Here is a 20,440-nt window from a genome sequence, read left to right as displayed (position 1 = left end):
CGCATCGGGCTCCCTGCTCGGCAGGGAGTCTGCTTCTCCCTCTAACCCTCCCCCCTCTCATGTACTCTCTCTCTCTCTCATTCTCGCTCTCTCAAATAAATAAATAAATTTTTTTTAAAAAAAAAAAGAAAGGGCCACATGAGGGGCCACAGGACAAGGACCAGCAGGGGGGCTGTAAGAGCTTCGGACGACCCCAGGAGATAGCCAGAGGGAGAACGGGACCTCACTCCTACAACAACAGGGAGCTGAATTCTGCCCATGACCAGCTCAGAAGGGACCTTGGACTCCGGAGAGCCTGGCTGCAGCCTGTGAGACCCTCAGCAGAGGACCCAGGAAGCTGTGCCCTGGCTCCCGACCCACAGAAACTGAGAGATCTTAAACATGCTCATGGCCCTCTGTTCCACAGCCAGGGATGAAGACCGGGCCTGAGCCTGCCGGTCGGGCCCTCAGTAATATAACCTCCGGACAGCTGGAGAGTCATGGGAGCTGAACGGACTCCGGAAATCGCTTCTCTGGACAGGGCCTGGCTTTCAAATCCATTGTCTGACTGCAGGCACAAATCTCCCGTTTTGGATGTCAGATGCTGGTTATTAACTATCTTGTCTCTCCCTTCCTGCCATAAAACTAGTCTTGACGACTCCCTCTCATTCTGGGCCCCCTTCCCCCAACCTGCAGGAAGGTGGGTACTTCACCATAACTGGGAGAAGCCCATCCATGTTGAGAAAGAAAAGCACATCCCTGTCTTTCAGAATTGGACCCTCCATCATATGGGTTATAAGCAGAACAACACATCATCACCCAGACCTTTGGGTACAGGTCTGCAGGTGGGGGGCGGAGGAGGCCATTCATAAGGGGGAGAGTTCCTGAGTCTCCCAAGTGGCGCGGGGCCCAGCTAAGTTTGCTGGTGGCACTTGAGGAGGTGGCCACACCCCGGATGGCATGATTGCGTGGAGGAGGGGTCCCCCCGCCCCCAGAGGTGGTGTGGGCGCAGCAGAGAGGAGCTGGTCCTGCAGGAGTGGTGGGAGGGCATCCCAGCAGGAACCCAGCACAGAGCCGCCTCCAACACAAGACCCAAGGCCCCAGCAACGGACAGGGAGGACGGAAACCCTGGAGGTCAGTGGGACCGGAGTCCCCCTCCGTCCGTCCTGAGGCCGGATCTTCCCATCCCTGGGAGGAGCAGTCAGGCTGAGGGTGACAAACCTGGGAGGGGGCGTTGGAGAAACACAGCGCCTCCCCCGCGGTGGTGCGCAGCCAGGAGCCAGGTGTCCGATCCCAGGACCGGCGCCCCCTCGCCTCTGGTCCCAGGTGCAGGGCCCCTCCAGAGGCTGCTCCCAGCTATTGCGGCAGGAATAACCTGATTTGACTGAAATACATCCTTCATTTTCCCGGGGTTCAAGTGCAGCAAAGATCCGTGCCGCTCCCACGAAGGAGCCGAGGGGAAACCCTCAGCTTTGAAATGAGAGATAATAAAGCTGAGACACTCCCTGGAGTCGGGTGACCCCCCACCACCAGATGGGAGTCTGGCTTCCCGCGGGCGCCCAGGTACTCCTGCAGCGGCCGCTTTACCGTCCAGCCTCCCGCCCTGCCCTGGCCCGGGTGACACATGACCGTGGCGGACTTTGCCCTAGGATCCTCCCGGGAAGGGAGGAGGAGACCTGACCCCAGGGCGGGGCGCGGGGCCACTGGGCCCCGCCTTGGCCAGAGTTGCGGCCTCTGACTTGTTTTCTGTTAGAGCAGATCGTCTGTCTGTCCCTGCTGCGGCCACCATCCCCACCTGCCTGTGGGGGGAAGCAAACCTTGCCCGGGCCCAGAGGAAGGAGAAAGGGGAGACGGGTGGGGTCCTGCAGGACCCGGTGATGACAAGCTGCCAGGCTTCCTGGAGGGGATCAGGCCTGGGGAACACGTGAGTCGTTGTTTTAACTTCTTTGTGTTTTGCAGAGTGTGTGTGAGTGTGTGTGTATGTGCACATGTCTGTGTGTGTGCGAGTGTGCGTGTGTATCTGCGTGTGTGCATGTGTGTCTGTGTGCTTCTGTGTGTGTATGTGCGTGCATGTATGCACGTGTCTATGCGTGTCTCCGTGTGCACACGTATGCACATGTGTGGGAGGGTTTCTGTACCTTTGCCCTTGTGCGATAATCAAAAGGGCAAAGTGTGGCATGAGGAATTTGTTCTCCTGAGGACCGGAAGGGCCTGTGTTTGGATCCGCGTGGCTGGCTAGGTCAGGCTCCCAGAAGGAGATCCCTGTTTGTACGGTGGCTTTGGGAAAAGCCCAGTCCAGGCCTTGACCATAAGCCGATGCGGGGCAGCCCCCCTCAGACGGATCAGGATGCTCAGTTTGTGCAGATTGGCCGGGGGGGAGCATAACCAGCTGCTCAGTAATCTCGGTGTTCTTTACGTGCCCGGGCAGGGGTGACACCAGGGACGTCCTGGACGGTAGCCTCAGCAAAGCAGACCCCTCCCTGAAATTCCCTCCCCTACCGAAAGGAAGGACTAGTTCAGATTTGTAATCCTTTCTTTTTCCCTTTGGTGGAAAAGAGACGAGCTGGTAAGAAACTTTAAAAAACCCCAAATCAGATGCTCCAGAGGGCTTCTCTTACCCGTAATCACGAATATTGTGTTCCCGAGAAGATCTTTGTGTTTAGAAAGACTTCAAATAACCCCATCTTGATTAAATTCTAGAGGTTGGGTCAGAAGTCACATTTTCAATTTTCTCTCTGATTGTTGGAAGCTTATAGCATGTCATCACACAAAAAGTTGTACATGGAAGTGCTTTCTGCAGTCTTATTTATTACCGAGGAAACAATTATGACCAATAAAAAAATCCGTAGTTGGGAAATGGGTTGGCAAAGTGGAAAAGCGGTAGGAATGTTCTGTGGTCACTAAATATATTAAGCTGAATGCATGTGGAACATAAACAGCAATGCGGAAAGCTGCTTTTTACAAAGGTGCAATACATAATTTTATGTTAAAGCTCTGGGTTTTGGTTTGCTTGTTTTTAAGATTCATAGCCAAAAAACCAAGAAGAAAATAGGCAAAATGCCTTTCCTGGTTATATTAAGGGGGTGGGATTTTGGGTGATTTCGTTTTTTTCATAATGACAATGATGTGTTTATATTTATAGTAAAATGCTATTTTTAAACAAAGAGATGTCTCATTGTCAAAGGAATAAGATGCTGGAATGCGGCATCATAGGAATGGTATATTCATTCGTAATCCACCTGTTTGGGTTTATTCAGACATGTCTTAGGCTAAAGATTTTCTAGACCTAAGAGCTTTATTAATCCGAGCGCATAAATAGCAAAGAAAACTTGAAGGGGTATCTTTAACTACTCGAGAATGCATCGCTGTAGGTGTGTTAGAACTTTCTCTGTGCAGAATTATAGTACAAATCAATGGGGCACCTGCTTCCAGGCGGGAACCGTAAGTAGTTCTGGCTAGAAATGAGGGCATAGCTTGGGGTGGCACCGAAAGCCGGGGCATTCCATTCTTATTTTTTTTTTTTAAGATTTTATTTATTCATTTGACAGAGAGAGAGACAGCAAGAAAGGGAACACAAGCAGGGGGAGTGGGAGAGGGAGAAGCAGGCTTCCCGCCGAGCAAGGAGCCCGATGTGGGGCTCGATCCCAGCACCCTGGGATCATGACCTGAGCCGAAGGTGGAGGCTTAATGACTGAGCTACTCAGGCACCCCCGGGACATTCCATTCTTAAAAGGATTTCTTTTTTCCAGCTTGGTTGAGCTGTAATGGACATCCAGCATTCTGTAAGTTCAATGTGTGCACCATGTTGATTTGACACATTTATGTGCTCTAATGTGGTGGCCACCATGCTGTTCCTACCACCTCCATCCTGGCTCATAATTACCATTTCTGGCCCTGAGAACATTTCAGATCTACTCTCTTAGGGACTTTCAAGGATGTAATACAGTATCATTAGCTATAATGTCCATGCTGTATGTTAGATGCCCAGAATTGTTAATCTTGTAACTGGAAATTTGTATCCTTTGGTATCTTCTCATTCCCCTTCCCCAGCCTTTGGTAACCAGCATTCTACTCTGTTCCTTTGAATTTGGGGGGGGGGGGGGGGAAAAAGAAGCAGTTTATAAATTAGGATTTGCTATTGAGCTGACCGTCCTCTTGGCCATGAGCCCAGGCCGGTGGCTGGCCTGGACGGGCTCAATGCACCACCACTTTTGATGTGGGAAGTGCATGCTGGTGCTCTCTGCAAGGGCAGGAACCACACTGGGGTGCCCAGTGTGACTGTGAACGCAGCCTGCTCTGGCTTCGAATTCTGCATCCTTGTCTTAGAAGAGCTGTCGGGCCTCTCTGAAAGGTGGGGTAATGCCAGGACCCCCGGAGGCTGCTAGCCCAGCTTCAATAGGAGGCTCCGTGCAGCCCAAGCTGGGCAGGGCTGTGTGCGCACATCCGCCCTGATCCTCTGGGGAGGTGGCCTGTGTGTTAGACTTAGTCACCTCAGCCTTCACAGTCTCCTCCAAGTACTCGTGCAGGACCTTAAAGCAAGTAACGTTCAACTTTTCTTGGCCACTCAGGGCTAAGCCCCCTGCACGGAGCTGTTCTCAATGGCTGCTGGAGGCGCTTCTTCGGTTCAACATTTTTGCAGATGCCCCAGTTCACTGCCTGGCCAGCTGCCTGGGGTTTGACCGGCCGTGCAAACCGTGGGCTGGAAACAGCATGTCTGTCCAGTTATGGCTTTTGGCTGAGCCATCCCTGTGTGTGTTCATGAAATATTTATTGAGCACCTACTATATGATCAATGAGTATAGTCCTTTGCTCTAATGAGGGGTTACAGCCCGGTGCGTGTGAGAATATTAATAAAATAATTATATAAAGTGAATCTCCTTAGAGGTTACAGTCCAGCAAGAGAGGTAAGTCATTAGAAAAATCATTCTATGAGTTAAGACAGAGTTCAAAATTGGGATTATTTCAATCAAGAAAAGGGACAGGGGACTGCGGGTCACATGATGGCAGAGACTTGTATCTATTTTATTATCTGCTATTGATGGGGACCGGATATGATCATGGGTGGCTGCCGTGGCAGGATGGAGGTTTGCATCTACGGGACAGAGAGACCTGAGCAGATCTAGCAGATTTACCAGCAGCTGGCAACTCCCAAGTGACCCCAGTATCCGCTTCGTGAAAACAGAGATGGAAAACTTAAAATACTTTATCTTTCTAATCCTTCTCTGAAACACCATGCATTGACACTGTAAGCATCATACATGATGGCAAAATTCATGAATCCCACATAAAATGGGGTTCCACGTGCCTTCCGACAACTCCCCTCTGCTGTGGCGAGCCCCCTGTCCCCAAGGGGCAGAAACAGCCCTGAATCCTTCTCTCAGACCCTGTAACTCCCCGGTCACTTCTGTTGAGACCAGTCTTGTTAGTATTTAGGACTCAGCCCTGCTTGTTCCGGGACTTTGGTCCCAAGCTGGCTTCTTCCCCTCCTGTCCCTGCAGGCAGACCAGACAGGGACAGCTGCGGGGTGGGGGTGGGGGACATAGTTTGCTTCTTGCTGCTGTCACTTTTCTCTCTGTTCCTCTTGGAAATTCCTTCCCTTCCTGCATTCCCATCACCCTTGGGGGCCTCCCTCCTGTCCACTGAGTGAGGAAGGAGAGGAGACCGTTCCCAGGACTGCCTGCGCCTGGTGGGTTTCCATGTTTTTTAGGGAAGTTTTTCTTCCTAGAAGCGACCCAGATCATAAATGGAGACAAAGTGGGGACGTTAGAATGTCACCAGTCTGCAGCTCCTAGTGAAATAGTGGGTCTGGCAACAGTCTTCAGGGACCCCTAGCATCGCCACCAGAGCACTTGGCCATTATTTGCCCCCTGAGGAAATGCAAAGCACACTCATGAAGCATTCTTGCCAAACGATAGCCTGTATCGGATCAGATTTCAGAACCACCAAGCTATAGCAAATACAGGGTTCACAGGACATGGCAAGAACAGGGGATACAAACAGCAAGATCCAGACTGCAAAGCTGCAGGACAATCTGATCTCTTGAACAAATTAATTACAAAGAAAAAAAAAAAAAGAACACCTGTATGTATACTGAGATTTGCTGATGGAACAACAGGATGTCTGGGCTTTGCTTCAAACCAGTCGTTGGTGGGAGGAGGTCTGGGGATGTGAGTGAACCAAGGTTTTGGAAGTGGAGGAGGGTGCATGAGGCCAAGTAGGACGGTCTCTGTTCCGCGGTGGAGGGTACCTGAAATTTTCTGTAATGAAAAGATATGCAGGATTTACCCAAATTTATTTTGATCACAGAGCTGTTTTTCTCTATGGCATATCCCTAATGGGTGCTGAGGCTTTAGATAAAGTGGGAAAGACCAAAATATTTTGAGGTCCTTGAAACACCGACTTTTTCTTTAGATAGATTCTTTTGAAACACCAACTTTAACCCATGAGCCGCAACGGAGAGAGCACGTTGCCTCTCGGATGATTCTGGTACTTTCTGGGAATAAGTAACCGATTTTTTTTAAAAGTGAGAAGTAATGGGAATGAGGACAACAAAGCAATATGATAACCAGCACACAATGATTGTTTTTCAGGGTGTGTAGCGCTTAGGATGCTGTGGGCATCCTGCTGGGCGCCTTCAGGACACTTCCCAAGCACTGCTCACAACAGACCTGTCATGCAGGGTCTGCTCACCCCGCTCTGCAGATGAGGAGACGGGGTGCTGAGTGGTGCAGGGGTACCAACTCAGGCTGCCTGCCTCTGACTCTGAGCTCTGTGCTGTTCACCAGGGAAGCGGGGCCCCAAGGGTGAACTCGCTAAGATCATTTGACGGCAGACATTCAACCTCTTTGCAAATGCTGTCTCTTTGCAGGGCATGGCACAAGCGGAAGGGGTTCCCTCTCCTGGGGCTGCCCCGGACCAGCCCTGCGTGTTCAAGCTGGCCCTCTTGGGAAGTGGCTCCACGGGCAAGTCCAGCTTGGCTCTCTGGTACGTGAAGAATGACTTCAAGAGCATCCTGCCCACCGTGGGATGTGACACGGGACAGCACGCCCTTGGTTAGTCTGCTAGAGGAGAAGCCAGGGTGATGGCCCAGGTGTGGGGCATTTCCCACACTCCCCCGGGGCCTCGGGCTGCACCCAGTACTGCAGGGAGGGGATGAGGCTTGGTCAGACACACGCTCAGTCCGGAGGGCGGTCCGGTGTCAGCTTAGCGAGAGGCTGCAGGGGGCAGATTCAGGGTCAGGGCCTCGGGCCCCAGGGCTTGGTGTGAGGGGTTCTACCTGGTGGAGGGGGAGCCCAAGGGAAGGCCCCCTAGGCTCTGCCATTCAGCTGCCCAGACAAGCTGACCTCCCCCCCTGCCCGGGGTCCCTCCTGCCAAAGCTGTTCTTCTAGGTAGTTTCCTGAAGAGTGGCTCCTTTTCTGCCTGGTCTCTGTTTACCACCTGGCCTGGATTGGGGGGGTGGGGTGCAGAGGATGGGGTGGCTGGGAGGGAAGACCCTCTCTGTGCACTTCTTAAAGAGGTAACATATCATGGCTCTCAGAGGAAAGGTCTTTGGAGCATCTGTTGGGCTGTCGGCCTCCATCACGTGCTGCCTGGGGCTGAAATCCTGTTTCCCACCCAAAATAGAGGAACACAACACGCACTTCATGGTGACCCTCCTGGCAGGTGGCCAGCATGGCGAAAGACAGATCCTGCACTCGGGGCCAGAGACGTGGCTTCAGACTTGGACTCTGCCATGGACAAGCCTTCTGCTTAGCACTTTGTCGAGTCCACTCATTCATTCATTCATTCATTCACTCGTTCATTCATTCACTCCCTCCCTCACTCATGTAGCAAGTACCTGCTGGGCATGGCCTCTGTCCCAGGCTGCACTAGGTGTGGAGGATTCTAGAAGACGCCAAATGGGCACACTGGACATGGACACACAACGCTAAATTTGACACATGCATTAGCTACTTGCGAGCCCTGCAGTCTTTTCAGGAGGGTGATTCCCAAGAGCGCCTGAGGGCCATGGGGGCTGAGGGATCTGCCAGGCCCAGGCCCCCAGCACTAGTGGTGAGCTGGGCAGAGGAGGGGTGAGGGGCTGGCTCCAGGACGGGGGAACTCCAGGAGAGCTCCGAGAGACAGCGGTTCAGGCTGGCTGAGGGGGCCCAGGGCGACCTTCTCCATCAGCAGGAAGCGTGACACCGCTCAGCCACGTTACTGGACTGGACTTAAAAAAATACAACAAGGTGCTAAGTCTGGCCTCAGGGTGGGGGGCTTCAGTTGAAAGCAGAGACTGCAGAAGGGGGCCTGGCCCAGTGGGATCTCAAGGGCTGTGCACCTGGGTGTGAACCGGGTGTGAACCGGGTGATGCAGATTCAAGATGAGGAAGAGAGACAGCAGGTTCCAGACCAGACAGCTCTTTGGGGTTGCATGGAAGACAGAGGCCTGCAAACTGGCTTACTAGGGCTCTGCTTGATTTTGCAAATAAGGTTTTCCAGGAACCCGGCCATGCCCATCGTTTGCATATCCTGTGGGGCTCGTTTCAGTCTGAGGCCAGCATTGAGTAGTTGCAACTGTGATGGTAGGTCCCTTGAAGCCAAAAATATTTACGGCCTTTTGCCAAAAAAATTTGGGACCTTTGCACTACTGATGTGCGAGAGGGGGCCGGTCCCCTAAGAGGCAGTGGGCTGCCCCTGGGCTCCAGTGGGAGGGGAGGGGAGGGGATGGTGGTGTGGACACTCGCTGTGAGCCGGGAACTTGGCTCCAAGGGATCAGCACTTGCTGGGTCCAAGGGGGTGGGCTGCAATGTGGACCCTCCCGGCGGGGCAGGAGGGGGCCCCTAAGCATGGAGCCAGCTGCGTCTGGGGATGGAGCAGGCACTCTGTATTAATGGGAAGGTCACTGACTTTCCCAAGCCAGGCAGACAGCGTTTCCCAGCCCACAGTAGGTACAGGGACGGTGGGCGAGGGCCTGTCCTGCCCACAGAAGCCTGCTCCGGTTCCTTCAGCAAGTCAGGGACCACGCTGTCACCCTCCGCCACACTCCTCAGAGGTTCTGCTAGGCTCAGGAGGGTGGACAAGCCTGGGCCCAGGTCAGAGTGGGGGTCTTTGCCTGGGGGCAGGCCTAGGTGTGCTCTCTCCACTCGTGGTCCTCTGTCTGGCCCCTGGACCATCCTCATCCTCATGGGCGGCTTTAGCTGCCCTCCCCCCTTCCAGGCTCAGGACCCTGCCTCTACCTTGGGGCTGGTGTTTTGGGCCTTTGTTCCCTTCCCGCTGTGCCCAGGGTGCATGATTGTGCGGGGGCAGAAAACCACCAGATGAGCACCCACGGAGCCAAGACCCTCTAGCTGAGTCTGGCAATCCTTTATTCAAGCAGCTGCCGACCACGGGGCTAGAACTTACTGATGGAGCTCCTGCTCCGTGTCAGCAACCGTGCTGGGTGCTGGGGACGGAGACGTGAAAAGCCCTCCTTTGCTGTGAGGAGCTAAATCCCACGTGGAAACGCTGGCTTCCTCCACTTAAATCTCTGGGTCCACTTCACGTGCTTTATGATACCACAGCCTGTGGAGGTGGCTACTACAATTATTGCATTACTATAAAAATAAAGAAGGGCAGTTAATTATTTTATTTGTTATTATACTATGATATTTATCAGTGTATTATAGTCTATATGACTTATTAGTTATCATGCTGTAGTAATTATTACATCGTTATATATTATTATAAAGGTCGATCTTCCCACTTTCCAGGCGAGGCAATGGAACGCAATCCTTCCTTTCACTTATGCAAATGTAGTCTGTGTTTTACAAAAACCGTCTGAAGGCAGACGCCTCCGTTGCTTGTTTCCACACATGGCATTGGCTGTATCGAGAGAACTTGCTTTTGTTCTGGAGCAGGTGCAGAGGAGCTCAGCCCAGCGAGAACTCGAGAACTCGGGGCTCACCTCCTCCTCGGCAGGTGGGCAGGTGGGCAGGTGGCTGGGACGATAAAGGAGGGAGCGTGTGCCTGGTGCTTGGTGTACTGGACTCTCAGTAACTGTGAGCCGAGTGACCAACACATGGCTAAACGGCTTGTCCGCTCATCTTGACATTGTCGTCTGTGAAACGGGGATGGAGACACCCTCTGTGGTGGGCTCTCCGTGTGAGGCTGGCTCAAGGCTGTCTTAAGTCGTGGGTTACCCTGTTACGACTTAAGGTCATCACCTACCGACCCACCCCGCCCCACTCCAGAGAGCAGGAGTGGGACCGGGCCTGGCGTGTCCCGCTGTCCCGGGTGGTGCTGCCTTCCGAGCAGGCCAGCTTCAAGATACTCCAGCCTTCGGGAGGGTGGGGGTCCCTGGGCCTCCTGCCAGGGGGTCTGGATCTGTGGGCGATCGCGGGCTGCACAGGCCCTGGGTACGGCCCTCCAGAATGGTGTGCGAGCCAGGACAGTGTTCTAGCTGTCTCAGGGCAAGATCCCGTCCAGCCAGGGGAGAGACAGACTCATGTCCCCGAAGCAGAGCCAGAGTGGGAATCTCAAGTGAGCACAGCCCCCTGGGGGTCCACCTGCTGAGGGGAGACCCGAAAAGCCCTGGAACTCCTGCCAACCCCCCGCCCCCCACGGAGGCCCCCGTCCCACTGCGGGAGAGGGCCTGGTGGGGGAGGTGGCAGCTCCAAGGGGGAGTGCTGTGGCCGGGGACCTGAACCATGGGGAGCTCCCAAAGACCCCACTGGGCTCCCCACAGACCCCCCATCCTGGAGTCCCAGCTGGCCACAGCCCTGGGAATTCTGGCCGGTTTCCTGGTGGCCGCCGCACTGAGTGACATCTTTTGGAGAAATGGTGACATCTAGTGCTGGCGTGCGTATTTGCTGGTGGATCGCAGTGGCCTGTGTGCGAGGGAAAGAAAGGCAGCCCCCGTTCAGCGTTGTCACCATCCTGGCCCCTGTCAGCTCCGCCCCGGGAGAGATGCTATGCATTTCAGGTTCCCTTCAACCAGGACTCTGCTGAAAGGCAAACACAGAGGAGAGGCTTCGATGAGCGGAATCAGCTGTTTGTTGACATTAAAACCAGAAAGAGCACAACCACGTTCCTTATGTCAACATTTATGGAGACACTTTTAAATCTGGGGCAATCCGTCATTCTTACGCCCTTCACCGCGCAGATGGGGGCGCTGTGCAGCTCACCTGCTTCCAGGAGCCCCTCTCCCGCCGCCCAGAGGATGGAGCTGAGGCCGGGGCGGGGCTGATGCTGGGATGCCAGTGCTGAGGTCCGTGGTGGGATGAGAGGCGGAAGGAGACCTGGTTTGTGCCGTGATGGGACCATGATATGCAAATGCACCTGGTGGCCCCAGCTCAGTCCACCCGAGGCCCCGTGAAAATGTGCGCATGTGTCATCTCCACCAGCCTGTTCTAGAACGGAAAAATTCCTGGTTCTTGGCCTGATCCCACCCCCACCCCCCACCTTGTGGCTAATATCATTTGGTTGTTTTTGGCTTTAGCTGTGACGATGTAGAAAATGTGGTCAGTGGGTTTCTGAACAAGGGAGATAATTAATGTGAGCTCTTTTCCTGATTGGAGCCAAGGGTGTCCGTGGGGCCGGGGTGGGTGGAAGGTTGTCCTGGGGACCAGTCCAGGGGCCCCAGAGGGACCTCGTGTCTCTCTCCAGGAGGGTCAAGGTTCTGCGGTCTGTGAACACCCCATCACTCATGCCTCATCATCACTGGGACCGAAAGCCCTCTCTGCAACTTTGTTGGGGTGCACGTGGACTGAAGCTCGACCAGCAGCCGTCGTTTACCAAGTGGAGAAGAAGCAGATGGGAAGCTAGGGTTGCTGAGCCGGGGAGGCTGACCCAAGCGTGACGCCCACGGGGAAACTGGCGGTGGCGGGTTTTAGGGTACAACCAAAATCAAGTTCAGGAATGTGATTGGACATGATAGAAGGATGTGGACAGAAGGCCACCGTCCCAGCCAGTGGGTCAGGGAGAGCCCAGGGCAGGCAAAGGAAGGGGAGCTTCATGCACAGATCTGCTCTCCTCTCTTTGCTCGTCGTTTGACACCCACTGTGGGAAGGGGGCACCGTTGGCTCGCGATGAAGAAGAGGACACTGAGATTTCGGAGGGTGGGAGAGACAGACAGGGGGGTTGGGAGGGAGAGGGAGAGAGGGAGGGGGAGAGAAAGAGATCAAGCATCCTGTGTCTCTTCTTACAAAGACGTGGATCCCACTGTGGGGGCCCCACCCTCATGACCTCATCTAACCCTGATTACCCCCAGAGGCCCCGCCTCCTAACACCATCACTTTGGGGGATAGGACTTCACATATGAATCTGGGGGGACAGGGCGCCTAGGAGGTTGATGGGACTTCAGGTTCGTGACTGTGCAGGGAAAGGCAAGATGTGCAGAGAGACCCCGGTTGGTGGGTTCTGTTAGGAGCCCCCCAAGCTAGAGTCTCCTGCCAGCGAATCATGGTCTTACCCACTCTACGCTGAAAACCTCAGCTCAGACTCGTCCCTTATCCTCTGTCCCTAGCAGGGTGAATCGTCCCCCCAAAGCTATGTCCACATCCTGCCTGCCTCGATGGCCCAGCCCGAGCTGGAGATAAAGACCGTGTCCTCTAGGTAAAGCTCCCCCCGGGCTTCTGTTTCGGGTGCGTTCTTCACGACGGTGGTGGACTTGGGGCTGTGTTTCTGAGGTTTGAGATCTGGGACACGGCTGGCCAGGAGAAGTACCACAGCATCTGCCACTTTAGGGGTGCCAACGCTGCGCTTCTGGTGTACGACGTCACCAGGAAGGTGAGGCTCGCCTCCAGCACGTCCCCACCCTCCTCTGCAAGGCTTCCTGTTCTCTCAGGCGCAGGGATGCTCTCTTCTGAAGCCTTTCCGTGACCAGCCCATGCTGGTGCTTTATGGGAAAATCACCACAACCAGTAGACAGCACCTTTGTGAAAGTCTGTCACTTCCTCCAGGAAGCCCTCCCTGATAACCCCCGCTCCTACTACTGCATGGTTGAGTTTGTGCCCCTCCACGGTCCTCTCAGAACACCCTGCATAGAGCACTCCCATCCATCACTCACGATTCCTTGGGTGCCCACAGCATTGGTGAGGGGCGTGTCCTGGAGACAGCACACCGTCCCTGGCCCTACCTCTCCCCCAGTGTCGTGTGGGTCGATGCTAAGTACGAGTGAGCAGGTACTTAGAGCAGGAGGAGGGAAGGGCAGGGTTCTGTGGGAATTGATAGGAGGCGCACCTGACTCAGCTTGGGCTGGGGGTGCTTCCTGAATGAAGGGAAGGAGCAGTGGGGATCAGCCTGGCAGGGTGGGGTGGGGAGGGGAGGAGGCGGAGGGCAGGTGAGCAGAAGGAGAGCAGAGTCTGTGGGTGGGGTGAGGGTGGGGCAAGCACGATGCCAGGGGCTGCAGCGTGGGAGGCCGCCCACTTGAGCAGCTCAGCTGCAGGGAGGGGAGTGGGGCTACGTGTGGGGGGCTGTCACACGGCCAATTGGATCATATGCCTTTTTACAGGGCGGCCCACCAACGTCTGCCTGTTCTTTGCCGGGATAGCGGATGAAAGCCACCCATGGGATTTGTCTGATGTTGATTTTTTCCCTTTGTTAGGATTCCTTCTGCAAGGCTCAGCAGAGGCTGAAGGACCTGGAGAGGGAGTCCCCCCCAGGGGAGGTGGTGGTGATGCTGGTTGGGAACAAGACGGACCTTGGCGAGCAGCGGGAAGTGACGTTCCAGGTAGCCCTTGACACTGGGTCGCTTTGTTCCCCGAGGCGGGAAGAGAGTGGCCCCAAAGCACACATATCCATGCACACACACACCTGCACCCTGTCACCTGCCCATTCGCATGCACACACACACACCCCCATGTATGTCACATGCACAAACACATATACTTCCCACTTGAATTTCCCTCTTGGGCAAAGATTTCTGGGCTCTCCTGGAGAAGTCAGGTCTAGACACGGCTATTCCGCAGATGTGGGGAGGGCTGCACGCACAACCCAGGCCAGGCCTCCTGTGAGCTGGCGGAGGGTCGGCCCCGCGTCCTGTCTCCCAGGGAGCAGGGAGATGCTGTGCAGCCCGCCTGCAAGGGTCCCTGCAGGGTTAGCCAGGGTCGCGAGGAGCCCATGGCCCTTCATACCCCGCCCTCCCATGTTCACTTATGTGGGTTTGCAGGTCTTTTTCTTTGTGCTCAATAAATTATTGATAAAGGGACAGGTGAGTAAATCCAAATTTCCTTGCTAGGAACTGAGTGAGAGAGAGTCAAGAAGAAAGCCAGAGTTTCATAAAACAACCAAAGGCAGAAAAAATGCCTCGGAGATGCACACAGGGTGCTATGAGACATCAGGGCAGTGAGCGAGGGGGGTGTGTGCGTGCGGGAGGTGTGTGTGTGTCCGTGTGTACAGGGTGCAGGTGTGTGTGAGGGAGGTGTGTGTATATGTGGTGCTCATGCGTGCATAGGAGGGTGTGTAGGAATGTGTGTGTGCAGGCGTGTGTGTGTGTCTGTGTAGGAGTGTGTGTATAAGAGGGTGTGCAGGAGTGTGTGTGTGTATGGTTCTGGGAGCTGGGGGAGAAGGGGACAGGCCCGCATGGAGGTGACAGTGCCAGGAAGATCATGGAGCTGTGTCCACTTCCTGCATCTCGGGGCGGTGGCCCCGGGAGGGACAGCATCTAATGGGGCAGCTGGGGCGGGGTTGGGGTTGGGGTTGGGGGGCCAGGCCCCTCTCGGCTCTCTTCCCCTGGCTCTGAGTTTAGCAGGTGACGGTTGTGCCCAGCGAGCCTGAGGACGCACACTTCCGGCCCGTGGTGTGAGCGGTACTGTTTATATGTCTGCAAACATCCAACCGCTGTCTCTAACCTGGTGTTGCTGAGTTTGCAAGGCCGGGGTTTGTTATGCCTCGGGTTCTAGGAGGGCTCATCCTGAGCGAATAAGGAGGCAGGCCCATGCGCCGCCTGTGGTTCAGGTGGCACAGGACATTTCTCCAGGGGTGACACATCGTCCGTTCGCCCCGTTACTGCCTGCTTTTAGGGGGAGGCCCAGATAGTCTTTTTGGGAGCTAAGCCCTGATGTCGAGGTGAGGGTGTTTCAGAGGGTGTTTCTATTTTGTGAGGGGGAGGGGTGGTGTTGGTTTTCATCCTTGCCCCTGGGTCTGGGATAAGCAAGTCTGAAATTATAAATACTAAGACACGGCTGTCCACCTGAAAAGGCCGGCTTCAGTGTATTTACCATAAGGATCAACAGCAGGACAGGTGTTAAGCATCCTTTCACGATGACGCTGAACTCTGGACACCCATGAAGGGTGTGCCAGCATTTCTAGGGGTTCCTCTGGACTGGTTCTCTGCTTGTGTCCACCCTGCATGGGCCCATCATCCCAGCCACGGACCTGGACCTTTGGCTGGGGCCCAGTGGATGGGGAGCCCAGGACTGACCAGGACACACCCCGGCATTGGCTAGGACCCATCTAGCTGAGGTCGTCTCAGCGTGGCTGAATCCCGCCAAAGGTCAGGGCTCCCCGCAAGCCTCCCTCCTTTGTTCTGGCCCCTGGTCCCTCCCTCATCCAGCAGGCCTGGGACCTCCTGCATTCCAACCTCATGGAAGGAGGTTGCGCCCAGGCCCTGAGGAGGTGGGGACAGCCCAGGTGCCCCACGGATCCAGACCTTCCTGATGCATATTCTCAAGCAGCTTCTCGTGTGTCTTTCCAGGCAAATGCAGATTTCACAAGGCTTCTCTTGTCATGATCGTCAAGAAAAGCTAAAGGATAAGTACAGAGATAAAAGCGTCCGAGAGAGCCTGCTACCCAGATTTCCACTCACGCTATTATGTTTCTTAAACAATTTCACCGGTTTCTGACTGTAGTCAAGTTGCACGGTGTTTCATATGATTATTCCCACGTAGATGAAGTACGTGGAGGTGAGTCCCTGGGGTGCCAGGCTGTGTCTTGCGCTTTCCCCGCGACCTCCCCGCTGCAGCAGGGCTGGGGACCCCTCTGTGCTCACCTGGTGGGACCAACCTTGGACACTAGTGTGTCCCTGGCCACTAGATGGCGCTCCAGCATCGCTCAGGGCAAACCCCGCTGCTCAAGGGGCCCCGCATTCTTTCTGCTAAATGCCAGGCTTTCGGAGAAATTTCTGACGAGTTGATTGATGCCACAGCAAGTAGGGAAATAAGGATCATGCGTGTAGGATGCCCACATATCTATGCCTATTTCCCTCCCGTTTTGTCAAGTCAGTATCACTGGGCTAGAATTTATTATTAAAACATATCCTTGGACGGATTTCCACCAGGCATCCTTCCACTGTGCCCCTAGACTGGATGGGGTGCGTGGTGCTTCTGGAGCTCAGGTTCCCCATCTCCTGGGATGTGATTGCTCCTCATCCTCTCCTCTGCCCCACCAGGCAAGTGGCTCAACCCTGCTTCGGAATCACCTGGAAGCCTCTGCCTGCAGCGCCCCTTGCCCACCACAGGCTGTCGTTCCATCCATCTACAGTGCAGCTTGGGTCCTGGGCTCTGGGCGTTTTGAGCCCTCTCTGGTGAACCTAATATTCTGGCAAGGTGGGGAATGTCCCCGAGGGCAGAGGTTCTGTTCTTCCTTCTGTGGGGTGCTCGGTGCCTGGCAACATCTGACACAAGCCAGGTGCTCAACAAATGTGTGTCCAACAAGAGGATAGAAATTGGTCCTTCCCCTGAGGTCTAAAGGAAAGGCAGTCTCCAAAACCAGCCTTCACCACAACCGACAGGTGTTTATGGAAGGTTTTCTGTGCCATGCTTTGCCCACCTCAGCTCCATCCCGAAACCTGTGATTGGGGGGCAGTGGGTGTGGAGCACGCAAAGCGATGTGTTCCCCACGAAGACTCCTGGGAATACCACTTCCAGGTCTGCATTGGCCTCAGGTCCCGAGGAAGGCCAGCCTGGGAGCCCCCTGTCCCGCCTGCCGCCTGGGAAGCTGCTCCAGCCCTGCTCAGCCTGAGTTTGGACCTGGCTCCTCTCTGGAGCTGGGTGTGTGTGTGTGCACGTGTGTAGGTGGTGGGGGCAGGAGGCTCCAAGGGTTCAGAAGTGGCCCCTCGGAGGAACCCTGCTGACCTGCCTGCGACCGTACCCCTTCCTTGTTTTCTGTTTCTGTGGGAGGGGTCTCCTCCAACCACCCTGGAGGAGTCCCCTTCGCACAGTCAGAAAGAAAACCACAAGGCCCAAGAAGTCACTGGAGTTAAGGCATCAGTAAAGCCAGATTTAATACTTAACCCAACTGCAGTTTCAAGCCCCTCTGGAATGTAACCTTTAACCTGCCACACTGGAATTTCCTGGAGGCACTCCTCTGAAAGACCCCTTCCCCTTTACAAGGGCGACCTTGCCTAAACAACATTAATGAATTCCTTAAAAAAAGGGAGGCTTCTCTCTACATTTAGAAAGCTTTCCTTTTCTGCACCTTGGCAGAGCATCTCTCTACTGGCTAGACTGGATGCTGCCCCATTCATGAGTCACTTAATAAAGCCAATTAGATCTTCAAATGTTTGAATTTTGTTTTTTAACAGCCCAGAGGGCCCAACTCAGGGATCCATTCTTCTTCTTTTAAAATTTATTCCTGGGGCTCTTGGGTGGCTCAGTCCATTGAGCTGTCCGCGTCCGACTCTTGATCTCAGCTCAGGTCTTGATCTCAGGGTTGTGAATTCAGGCCCTGCGTCGGGCTCCATGCTGGGTGTGGAGCCTGCTTAAAAAAAATTTATCCTCTTCCCGGGGCTCCCACTGGCCAAATTGAGGTCAATCTGACCATCCAAAATTATTTGTCGGTGTTGAACAAAGAGAGAGAGGTGGGTTGGATCTCCTTTAGAAGAATCCAGCTAATAAATGTGGAAGGAATCGGAGAATCTCCTTTGTGCGACAGGGGTGTTCAGTGGGTGCTTAAATGACTGGCTGGGGGCTCTGGGTAGACCAGCTCCTGCCTCAAGCACACAGTGAGCCACAGGAAGGTCCCTTAGAGTCGAGATCTACCTCTATGGGAGGGTCAGGCCCAGCATCTGCCAGAGCGGGGCCCGGACTGTCCATCGGATGAGGTGCAATAGAAGGGACACAGAGCCCTTGTGTCCCCAGTGAGTAACCAAATCCAGCTGAGGCCCTGGATCTCCCTCTCAGACCACAGGAAATGCAGGGACAGAACAGGAACAAAGTGAACAATCCACAGGCAGGTGCTGGCTGCAGGAACAAAGTGAACAATCTGGGTGAACAATCCACACATCACACACTGGAACATTCTACAGGATACTGTGTCTGGGCTCTTGTAAAAGTCAACATCACGACAAAAAAAAGATCAGGGACTAATGAGCAATACCTAACAGCAACAGTGAATTTAGATTGCAACCTGGTTTCAAAAAGAAAGAGAAAGAAAGAAAGAAAAGAAAGAAAGAAAGAAAGGAAGAAAGGAAGGAAGGAAGAAAGGAAGAAAGAAAGGAAGAAAGAAAGACAGCCAAGACTTTACGGCCATACTTCTGGATTTTTGAATATAGACTAGAAACTAGATGATATTATGGAATTATTTGAAAATGATTTAAGCACAATAATTTTATGATTATGCAGGAGACTGTCCTTATTTTGAGGAAGAACATGTGGGAACATCTAGGGGAGATGTCATGGTGTCTATAACTTACTTCCAAATGGGAAGGGGGAGAGAGAGAGGGAGAGAGAGAGAGAAACTCGGTAATAATTGTTCAGTCTAAGTGGCAAGTACGTGGATGCTCATCAGACTACTTTTTTAACTTTCTTGTGTGTTTGAAAGTTTCATGATAAGTTGTAGGACACATAAACCCCCCTCCTCTTCATCTGTCTGGGGCACAGATGAACTAGCGTCCTGGGGCTGCCCATCCTCACGTCGCTGTGTTGCCCTGTCTGAGCCTCACCCTGAGCTGTGAACTCTTTTCTTAAAAAGTGTGCAATTCAGTGGCGTAAGCCCATTTATAGTGTTCTGCAACCGCCACCTGAGTCCGGTTCCAAGGCATTTTCATCCCCACCATTAAGCAGTTACCCTGACAACCAGCAATGTCTCTTTTCTGCACATTTCATATAGATCTGGTCATGCAGTGTATGGGCTTCTGTGTCTGGCTTTTTCCACTTAGCATCACGTTTTCAAGGACCCAAGCTGGAGCATTCAGCCCAACTCAGTCCTTTTTAATGGCTGAATCATAATCCGTGGTGTGGCTGGACCACGTTTTGTTTATCTGTTCAGCTGTTGCTGGGTATTTGGTGTTTCTACCTTTCTGTCTATGGTGAATTGTGCCGCTGTGAACATTTCTGTATAAATATTTGTTTGAACACCTGTTCTCACTTCCTTCGGGGACGGAGCCGGGAGTGCTATGGGCCATATGGCGACTCTATGTGTAACTTTCTGAGGACGTGCCAGACTGTTTTCCTGGCTGCTCGCTCTTCCAGGCCTGGGCCAGCACCTGCCTGCCCTGGGCAGTGTCCTGGCCCCTCCTGTCCCCGTGCTCACTCCACCCTGGGCAGGTGCCCATGTAGTGGGGGCTCTTCCCTGGGAGGAGCTGACCTCTGCCCCCCCTGGGGCCTCCCTGGGGCTGGGGAGGTGGGGCAGCTCTGCTTCCTCTTGATGGACTCCCCTTCCTTGAACTGGAGCAGGGACAGCTGGGGTCTGGGGCCCTGCAGGCCTGCTCTGGGGACTCCTGAGTGTGGACCGACAGAAGTCCCGTCGTCAGGGTGGGCTCCTGAGACCCTGCAAACAGTGCAGGCAGAGGCCCGCATGCTTTGGGTGTGGAAGTAACTGGATAAGCCTGTCCCTACCGCCCTCCTTCCCGTACTCTGTGTTGGAGTGGGCCTTGGGGAAGGGGTCTACACTGAACACACACACCGTGTTGGCCCGCAAGCAGGTGCTGTGCCTGCCTGAGCTGTGGAATGAGGTGGGTGTTACTCTCCCGGGTGTTCAGATGTGGAAATTGAGTCTCAGAGTTAAGGGCTGGGCTCAGTTGCCTGGTCGGAGGCAGGACACAGGGACATCTTGGCACAGTTTGAAACAGGTGGTAAAGGGAAACACTGTGGTTCATTTAAGGTTCATGTCTCCTGCTATTGATTAGAAACAAGCAGCTCACGCTTCTCTTTCTCCTCCGAGTGCTAAGAGAGGTAAAAGAGACTGGGCTTGGAGAGGGACAGGTCAGGCTGAGGGGCTGTGCTGCCCTCCCCCGGGGCCTCCTGCACGGGGTGGTGCAGTGTGCAGCCTGGGCAGCCACTCAGAGCAGCCTGGGTGGAGGGTATGATGGGCTGCAGGTGACCCTGGAAGGCCCCACTCCCCTACTCAGTGCGGGGTGCCCTCGGGCAAGTCATGGCACCTCTGGGCTGCTGGGCTCTCAGTGTCCTTCCAGGCTAACATGCCATGAGGACGAACAACTCCCACGTGGCCACCACAAAGACGCACCGCAGCAAGGCCAGCTGCTTTTATTAGGATCGAGGGGGAAGTAGCCCGTGGAGGCGGGGAGGCTGGGGGTTGGAATTATTCCTCCATGGGCTGGGCTG

At 54.3% G+C, this 20,440-nt stretch overlaps 1 protein-coding gene across 1 annotated transcript; it reads left to right on the top strand.

Moving 5' to 3' along the window:
• Positions 1-1,719: 1,719 nt before the first annotated feature.
• On the top strand, positions 1,720-14,742 carry RAB17 (RAB17, member RAS oncogene family). Its single transcript, XM_021679011.1, is given in 6 exon segments — positions 1,720-1,903; positions 6,848-7,007; positions 12,581-12,604; positions 12,607-12,725; positions 13,543-13,668; positions 14,686-14,742. Coding segments are annotated over 5 exon segments (483 nt in total). The 5' UTR covers positions 1,720-1,903; positions 6,848-6,850.
• Positions 14,743-20,440: the final 5,698 nt, after the last annotated feature.

The sequence above is a fragment of the Neomonachus schauinslandi genome, chromosome 3 (assembly GCF_002201575.2).
Source record: "Neomonachus schauinslandi chromosome 3, ASM220157v2, whole genome shotgun sequence".
NCBI lineage: Eukaryota > Metazoa > Chordata > Mammalia > Carnivora > Phocidae > Neomonachus > Neomonachus schauinslandi.
The sequence above is the reverse complement of the archived record's forward strand: the minus strand, read 5'-3'. Positions and strand labels throughout refer to the sequence as shown.